This window comes from Salvelinus fontinalis, chromosome 1 (assembly GCF_029448725.1).
Source record: "Salvelinus fontinalis isolate EN_2023a chromosome 1, ASM2944872v1, whole genome shotgun sequence".
Lineage (NCBI taxonomy): Eukaryota > Metazoa > Chordata > Actinopteri > Salmoniformes > Salmonidae > Salvelinus > Salvelinus fontinalis.
Genome location: NC_074665.1, coordinates 73,479,799 through 73,489,409, shown reverse-complemented (window position 1 = coordinate 73,489,409; position 9,611 = coordinate 73,479,799). Strand labels below are relative to the sequence as shown.

The 9,611-nt window shown below is 42.7% G+C and overlaps 1 protein-coding gene across 1 annotated transcript; it reads left to right on the top strand.

Moving 5' to 3' along the window:
- The first annotated feature begins 329 nt into the window (after window positions 1-329).
- On the top strand, window positions 330-3,265 carry LOC129861395 (cystatin). The gene is made up of 3 exons (XM_055932794.1): window positions 330-658; window positions 2,241-2,351; window positions 2,916-3,265. The coding sequence occupies exons 1-3, from the start codon at window positions 452-454 to the stop codon at window positions 2,994-2,996; spliced, it is 399 nt and encodes a 132-aa protein (XP_055788769.1). The 5' UTR covers window positions 330-451; the 3' UTR covers window positions 2,997-3,265.
- The last annotated feature ends 6,346 nt before the right edge of the window (window positions 3,266-9,611 follow it).

Genomic DNA, 9,611 nt, shown 5'->3' with positions numbered 1-9,611 from the left:
TTCGCTGTACAACCAGGCAAACAAGACTGGGTAAGCCAGTCGGCAGGTGAGTGTTGAGACAGTAACCGAAAGGTTACTAGATCAAATCCCCGAGCTGACAAGCTAAAAATGTGTAATTCTGCCCCAGAACAAGGCAGTTAACCCACTGTTCCTAAGCCGTAATTGTAAATAAGAATTTGTTCTTAACTGACTTGCCTGGTTTTATTTTTAAAATATTTTTTTTAAAGAGCCGTTTGGCAAAACAAACCCACTTTAATGCGTGTAAACTTTTGGGTCCTCCTCTTTAGGTTTTGGGTTGAAGTGATTGGTGGAATCAAGAACAAGCCCCACTCTCAGCAAGCAGACAGTGACGTCACCGTGTTTATATAACAGCATAAGAGTCGTCTGAGGCAAGGATTTGTTTGTTTGTTACGATTGGAGTCACGATTAAAAAATATATCAAAACGGGAAAATGATCATGGAATGGAAGATCGTCGTTCCTTTGCTCGCGGTGGCCTTTACCGTGGCGAGCGCCGGTTTGATCGGAGGCCCCGTGGCCGCAAATATGAACGACCAAGGAACGAGAGACGCCCTGCAGTTCGCGGTGGTCGAACACAACAAGAAAACAAACGACATGTTTGTCAGGCAGGTGGCCGAGGTTGTCAATGTACAGAAGCAGGTCAGATCCTTTTCCATTTATTAGTTCACGACAAGATAATTTTGTTAGTTTGTGTAGTCTACCCAGTGAGCAAAATGACGTAGAAAATACGTATTTTCTCATTTTGGTATGTTCAAAATGGGTCTTTTATGGATGTCTTGTGTTATGGGTGTAAGATGGCACAGTGATGCCATCTGTTGGTAAATGTTCATTACTGCAACTCAAGTATTTATACCGGGGTGCTTGAGATACCCGGGTGTGTTGTGATGTACAGAACAAAGCTGGTTACTCGCATGAATGTCTCTGTCTCGTCATTTAACATTTTATGGATGTATGGCATATTTATTATAATAATAAATTCCACCCAATATGTCACATGGACTTATGTTAACTTTTTAAAATAACTTTAAAGATGTTAGCGATGTTAAAAAGAATAAACCAACTACAATAACATTCATAGTAACGGTTATATAAATAACTGTTTATTGTTATGACTGATATATTTTTGTATATCTACCTTAGTTGAATGCACTGACTGTAAGTCGTTCTGGATAAGCTGAACGACCTAAATGTTTTTTTTTAAACGAACAAGGCATGCTGCGTATTATTCTAATACAAGTCGCCAACAAACAAGTACCAATTTGGTCAGTCCGGCCCAGACCAAATCTGAAAGAATCATAGACGTCAAGGCTGTTTCACAAGTTTGAACAGTACTATTCAGAGTACAGTACAATATAGTTTAATTCAGTAGAGTACAATATGGTACATTCTACTGTACCTCATTTTCTCTCCTGTGCTGTGCTGCGCTCTTCTGTACTGTACTGTGCTGTGAAACATAGATGTCTATGATTGGGACAAACAAGGCCAGTCTAGGCAGGACCAAATCTTAACCAAACATAGACGCCCAAAAGACCTCGGGGCCTGTCCATGCTTATTGTGTTTGCTCATGTTTCATTCCTCAGGTGAAATGAGCCTAGTAATAGAACTAAGTCGCTAAGGATAAGAGCATCTGCTATATGACTGAAAATGGGAATGGGTCTTATTGTCCGGAAGTTCATCAGATTAACACAAGAGTACCACCACATTGAAAGCTCAATGATTGTCTGTGTTTATATGGCAATTTCCCAACCCCTCTGGATCAGTGCACATTTGCCATTATGCAGAGGACTATTCATTTCTAAACAGGCGCTGATTTGAGAACACAGCATAGAATGCGGAAGGGGTGGATCATGGATTGGATTCTGTTTTATCCTGTTCAATTATTTATCATCCGTGCATGATAGGGAGAAGAACCAATCTAGGATTAGGCCAAAATGCTGTTTATCACCTCTGTTAGTTAACCTCATAGCCTAAGATAGTCAGAGTGCCAATCTGTTTTTGCTTTACTGTACTGTGTTTTGCATTACAGTTCTGCCAGGATTTGGCAAAAGAGCAGAAACAGAATGCCACCCTGGCCTAATCTAACATGACGTGGACAATCAATAAAACTTTCAAAATTACTTTGAAAGCAGATGCGATTTCTGTATATGTGAATGATATGATCCCATAAAATGATGGCCATGATTATAAAGATTGTTTGTGTAACCCACCCTCTTGCCTACAGTTGGTATCTGGGATGAAGTACATCTTCACAGTGCAGATGGCCAGGACCCCATGCAGGAAGGGAGGTGTTGAGAAGGTCTGCCCCGTGCACAAGGACACACAGATGGCTGCGGTAAGGACCACTAGGGCCTAGACTAGCCTGTTCCCAGATCGGTTTGTCCTCAGCCTAAGTGCTAGTCGGTTATCAGAGCTTCCTATATGTCCGGCTTATGACTGGTCCATAGATTGTTTATAACATGTTGAAAACAGTCATAGCACATTGGTAACTAAGAATTTAGACAACCGTTGATAAACTACTTAAAATTGCTCAGTTCAGTTGTTATTGCTATACACTGAGTATACAAAACATTAAGAACACCTGCTCTTTCCATGACAGACTGACCAGGTGAAAGCTATGTTCCCTAACTGATGTCACTTGTTAAATCCACTTCATTCAGTCCATGCCCTAACGAATTGAGGCTGTGTGTGCAGCCTTTGGCCATGTTCAAGACCATAAAAACGGATATATTGTGTGTAAATTGTGACTGATCTACAAATAATGAGTAGTTATTTATGACGCAAGTTGATTTGTAGATCAGGCAGTCGGCTGCAATGTCGAACAAGTCCATTGTCAAGTGTTCTGCTTGCTGAAAGGTTGTGTTACTATGCCAACTCATGTTGCTTTCTGTCTCCTCAGCCCTACAAGTGCACCTTCGAGGTGTGGAGCCGCCCCTGGCTGAGCGATATCCAGATGGTCAAGAACCAGTGCAATAGTTAAGACCCAATGAAGAGAACTTCAATCAATGTCTAGTCTACCCAATAACTAGTATTATCTAGTACTAGTGTTATTTGTTAGTCTTACCAATGCAGTTCAACCTCCTTGTCTAGGATGTATTCTTAGAATCCCACTAATAAAAGATTTTCAAACGTATTGTATCCCCACACTAATATAAGCACTTAATGCACACATTGCTGTCTTGAGAATGTAGTATTACAATGAAAATGATGCAACAGTTAACTAAATAAAGAAATGTTTTGGAACATTTACATGTGGTTATTTGCTTTATTTTGTTGCCATATGCCCAAACCTCTCCTTTACAAAGTAAGTTCTAGATGTCTTCTTTTCACATGACTGTGTCCAAAGTTGAGCAATACAACTGCCAGTCACACGCCCAATGAGTCACAGAACCCACAGAAAACAGAACGTGACAGATAAATGTAATAAGACAGATGGGCTCGTCTTTTTTTAGCCCAGTGGGCCTGTCAAACGTTTTTTATGTTGTGAAAAATGGGCCAGTATGGGGGGCCTCGGGGAGGGGGGGGGGGGGAAAGGTTCACCTTCCAACAGGTCAACACAGTATCTGAACCAGATCAAACATCTCTGGAGAGACCTGGAAATAGCTGTGCAGCAACGATCACCATCCAACCTGGCAGAGCTTGTGTGTATCTGCATAGAAAATGGTAGAAGCTCCCTAAATACAAGTGTGCCAAGCTTGTATCATCATACCCAAGAAGACTCGAGGCAGTAATCGCTGCCAAGGGTGCTTCAACAAAGTACTGAGTAAAGAGTCTGAATACTTATGTAAATATGATATTTCAGTTTTTATTTTGATTAATTTGCAAAAATGTCTAAACCTGTTTTTGCTTTGTCCAATATGGGGTATTGTGTAATGATTGAGAGGGGGGGGGATTTAATCAATTTTAGAATAAGGCTGTAACGTAACAAAATGTGGAAAAGGTCTGGGTCTGAATACATTCCAAATGCACTAAAGCACAGCTAAGGGCTGAACCCAGGCAATCCTCATTGCGTCGCGCGTAAGAACAGCTCTTAGCTGTGGTATACACCCACTGGGGCCTTATTGCTAAATATATTATAGAATTAGTTTAAGCAAGTGGTTGTGTACAGGCTAGGTTATATTCGTGAATTGACATTTGCAGGAAAATGTTGAAGCATTTGAGAAACGTTTTCTCATTCCAGTCTCTACAGCAGTGTTGAATAACTGCGGCGTTACTGATGTGTTAACTGGTGGGAAAAGTACCCATTTGTCATACTTGAGTAAGAGTAAAGATACCTTAATAGAAAATGACTCCAATAAAACACCACATCAGTGAAAGTATTTGGTTTTAAATATACCTAATATACCTATCAAAAGTAAATGTAATTGATCAAATATATTTGAAGTATCAAAAGTGTAAATCATTTCAAATTCCTTATATTAAGCAAAGCAGTCCACATTTCTAGTTTTGTGTTAATTACAGATAGCCAGGGGCACAATCCAACACATTTACAAACAATGCATGTGTTTAGTGAGGCCGCCAGATCAGAGGCAGAAGGGAAGACCAGGGATGTTCTCTTGATAAGTGTGTGAATTAGACCATTTTCCTGTCCTGCTAAGCATTCAAAATGTAATGAGTACTTCTGGGTGTCAGGGAAAATGTATAGAGTAAAAACGACATCATTTTGTTTAGGAATGTAGTGAAGTAAAGTTGTCAAAAATATAAATAGTAAAGTATTGATACCCAAAAAAACTACTTAAGCAGAACTTAAAAGTATTTTTACTTAAGCACTTTACACCACTGGTTAACTGTCAGTGATGACTTCTGCTTGGCAAGTCACTAAGATAGATCTTGTCTTGGCTTCTTAATACAAGACTACAGACATGTCCATGACTCAATACAATTAAAATTGTTATTTTTGTTGGTTAAATCATGGTTGCATAACCTGCCATTCAAGAAAAGTAGGACAGGACAACAAAAAAAGCACGTTTTATGAAATGAATAGGCTTCTGATTAAAACAAATATAAACATGTTTTATTTGGTCCCAACATGAATAGACATGGATAGCGTAACAAATATGGTGATTCTGCGTAGATTAGATTTCACAATTCACATTTATAATCGAGAAGCCCAATGACCGAACAGCCCCTGGCTAACACTAATAATTGAACTGGTACCCTGCAGCCCTGTATTGAGGGTCCTCAGTAAAGCCCAGGTTGGTGAAGTGTAGGACAGTGTATTCTCCTCTTCAACGAAGCAGTACACTGGGAAGCCCTGAGAATAGAGTCTCCTGGACATGCTGCTGACCAGGGCTTTGGCCAGGCCCTTTCCTCTGTTCCTATTGACAACATACCTTGAGCAGGATAGGAACCACAGCTTTGGTAATTGTTTCCCAGGGGGAACATATAAAGCACCCCTTGGTACGGTTCAGGTGAGACCTGTGTAGATGTTACATGCTCCGGGGTGTACTAACCTTAACCATTATTTGGGGAAATGCAAGTAAGTGACTGATGGGTTTAATGTTCCTGTAGCCCTGCTCGTCCCCATCGAACTAAGTCAATGTGTGATTCGTTCAGGGAGGAGACCCTCAATTCAATGCCACTGTAGAGGAAAGAGAATGGATATGATGATACAGACACATGGTTAAAAGAAAATGATGTTGAATATAATAAACTACATTCATCAATCTGACTCCAATATAATGTGAATAAAAACAGGCCCTGTATGTTTTTGGAGGAATCTAGTTACATCACCTCTCAATATAACTATATTGAACATGTTTCTATCTTGCACCGTTCTGCAATTATTAAGAGAATAGTTACAAATAGCTAATCCTGGTGGCCAATGTTTAAAGGTGGTAGCCAAGCATGTACAGTGGGGCAAAAAAAGTATTTAGTCAGCCACCAATTGTGCAAGTTCTCCCACTTAAAAAGATGAGAGAGGCCTGTAATTTTCATCATAGGTACACTTCAACTATGACAGACAAAATGAGAAAAAAAATCCAGAAAATCACATTGTAGGATTTTTAATGAATATATTTGCAAATTATGGTGGAAAATAAGTATTTGATCACCTACAAACAAGCAAGATTTCTGGCTCTCACAGACCTGTAACTTCTTCTTTAAAAGGCTCCTTTGTCCTCCACTCCTTACCTGTATTAATGGCACCTGTTTGAACTTGTTATCAGTATAAAAGACACCTGTCCACAACCTCAAACAGTCACACTCCAAACTCCACTATGGCCAAAACCAAAGAGCTGTCAAAGGACACCAGAAACAAAATTGTAGACCTGCACCAGGCGAGGAAGACTGAATCTGCAATAGGTAAGCATCTTGGTTTGATGAAATCAACTGTGGGAGCAATTATTAGGAAATGGAAGACATACAAGACCACTGATAATCTCCTTCGATCTGGGGCTCCACGCAAGATCTCACCCCATGGGGTCAAAATGATCACAAGAACGGTGAGCAAAAATCCCAGAACCACACGGGGGGACCTAGTGAATGACCTGCAGAGAGCTGGGACCAAAGTAACAAAGCCTACCATCAGTAACACACTACGCCGCCAGGGACTCAAATCCTGCAGTGCCAGACGTGTCCCCCTGCTTAAGCCAGTACATGTCCAGGCCCGTCTGAAGTTTGCTAGAGAGCATTTGGATGATCCAGAAGAAGATTGGGAGAATGTCATATGGTCAGATGAAACCAAAACAGAACTTTTTGGTAAAAACTCAACTCGTCGTGTTTGGAGGACAAAGAATGCTGAGTTGCATCCAAAGAACACCATACCTACTGTGAAGCATGGGGGTGGAAACATCATGCTTTGGGGCTGTTTTTCTGCAAAGGGACCAGGACGACTGATCCGTGTAAAGAACAGAATGAATGGGGCCATGTATCGTGAGATTTTGAGTGAAAACCTCCTTCCATCAGCAAGGGCATTGAAGATGAAACGTGGCTGGGTCTTTCAGCATGACAATGATCCCAAACACACCGCCCGGGCAACGAAGGAGTGGCTTCGTAAGACGGAACCCAAATAAACTCAGCAAAAAAAGAAACCTTTTTCAGAACCCTGTCTTTCAAAGATCATTTGTAAAAATCCAAATAATTTCACAGCTCTTCATTGTAAAGGGTTTAAACACTGTTTCCCATGCTTGTTCAATGAACAATAAACAAGAAATGAACATGCACCTGTGGAACGGTCGTTAAGACACTAACAGCTTACAGATGGTATGAAATTAGGTCACAGTTATGAAACCTTAGGACACTAAAGAGGCCTTTCTACTGACTCTGAAAAACACCAAAAGAAAGATGCCCAGGGTCCCTGCTCATCTGTGTGAATTTGCCTTAGGCATGCTGCAAGGAGGCATGAGGACTGCAGATGTGGCCAGGGCAATAAATTGCAACATCCGTACCGCGAGACGCCTAAGACAGCACTACAGGTAGACAGGACGGACAGCTGATTGTCCTCGCAGTGGCAGACCATGTGTAACAACACCTGCACAGGATCGGTACATCCGAACATCACACCTGCGGGACAGGAACAGGATGGCAACAACAACTGCCCGAGTTACATCAGGAACGCACAATCCCTCCATCAGTGCTCAGATTGTCCGCAATAGGGTGAGAGAGGCTGGACTGAGGATTTGTAGGCCTGTTGTAAGGCAGGTCCTAACCAGACATCACCGACTACAACGTTGCCTATGGGCACAAACCCACCATCGCTGGACCAGACAGGACTGGCAAAAAGTGCTCTTCACTGACGAGTCGCGGTTTTGTCTCACCAGGGGTGATGGTCGGAATCAAGTTTATTGTCGAAGGAATGAGCGTTACACCGAGGCCTGTACTCTGGAGCGGGATCGATTTGGAGGTGGAGGGTCCGTCATGGTCTGGGGCAGTTGTTGAATCTTGTTATGTTCATACAAATATTTACACATGTTAAGTTTGCTGAAAATAAACACAGTTGACAGTGAGAGGACGTTTCTGTTTTTGCTGAGTTTAGGTTCCACCTAAAAACCAAGAAGGGTTCTACTGAACCAAAAAGGGTTCTCCAATGGGGACAGCCAAATACTACACCGGCTCCGATGCTCGTCGGATGTGGCAGGGCTTGCAAGCTATTACAGACTACAAAGGGAAGCACAGCTGTGAGCTGCCAAGTGACACGAGCCTACCAGACGAGCTAAATTACTTCTATACTAGCTTCAAGGCAAGTAACACTGAAATATGCATGAGAGCATCAGCTGTTCCGGACGACTGTGTGATCACACTCTCCGTAGCCGATGTGAGTAAGACCTTTAAACAGGCCAACATTCACAAGGCCGCAAGGCCAGATGGAGTAACAGGACATGTACTCCGAGCATGCGCTGACCTACTGGCAAGTGCCTTCACTGACACTGTCAACCTGTCCCTGACTAAGTCTATAATACCAACATGTTTCAAGCAGACCACCATAGTCCCTGTGCCCTGGAACACTAAGGTAAACTGCCTAAATGGCTCCAGACCCGTAGCACTCACATCTGTTGCCATGAAGTGCTTTGAAAGGCTGGTCATGGCTCACACCAACACCATTATCCCAGAAACCCTAGACCTACTACAATTTGCATACCGCCCCAACAGATCCACAGATGATGCAATCTCTATTACACTCCACACTGCCCTTTCCCACCTGGACAAAAGGAACACCTATGTGAGAATGCTATTCATTGACTACAGCTCAGCGTTCATCACTATAGTGCCCTTAACGCTCATCACTAATCTAAGGACTCTGGGACTAAACACCTGGAACTGGATCCTGGACTTCCTGACGGGCCGCCCCCAGGTGGTAAGGGTAGGTAACAACATATCCACCATGCTGATCCTTAATACGGGGCCCCTCAGGGGTGCGTGCTCAGTCCCCTCCAGTACTCCCTGTTCACTCATGATCGCATGGCCAGGCACAACTCCAACACCATTATCAAATTTGCCGATGACATAACAGTGGTAGGCCTGATCACCGACAACGATGAAACAGCCTACAAGGAGGAGGTCAGATACCTAGCCGTATGGTGCCAGGATAACAACCTCTCCCTCAGCATGACCAAGAAAAAGGATTTGATTGTGGACTACAGGAAAAGGAGGACCGAGCACAGCGGTTGGCTACAATAGGCTATATGTCAAAGGTATACATTCTCATCGACAGGGCTGTAGTGGAGCAGGTTGAGAGCTTCCTTTTGGGTCCAAATCATCAACAAACTATCATGGTCCAAGACAGTCGTGAAGAGGGCACGACAAAACTTATTCCTCCTCAGGAAACTGAAAGGATTTGGTATGGGTCCTCAGATCCTCAAAAAGTTCTACAGCTGCACCATCGAGAGCATCCTGACTGGTTGCATCACTGCCTGGTATGGCAACTGCTTGACCTCCGAATGCATGGCACTACAGAGGGTAGTGCTTACGGCCCAGTACATTACTGGCGCCAAGCTTCCTGCCACCCAGAACCTCTTTACCAGGCAGTGTCAGAGGAAGGCCCTAAAAATTGTCAATGACTCCAGCCGTAGTCACTTTAACTCTACCTACATGTACATATTACCTCAACTAACCAGTGCCCCCGAACATTTACTCTGTACCGGTACCCCCTGTATAT

Coding starts and splice junctions, on each gene's coding strand:
- LOC129861395 (XM_055932794.1), top strand. CDS start 452: ATGATCATGGAATGGAAGATCGTCGTTCCTTTGCTCGCGGTGGCCTTT. Junction 659..2,240: donor TTGTCAATGTACAGAAGCAG/GTCAGATCCTTT, acceptor TCTTGCCTACAG/TTGGTATCTGGGATGAAGTA. Junction 2,352..2,915: donor AGGACACACAGATGGCTGCG/GTAAGGACCACT, acceptor CTGTCTCCTCAG/CCCTACAAGTGCACCTTCGA.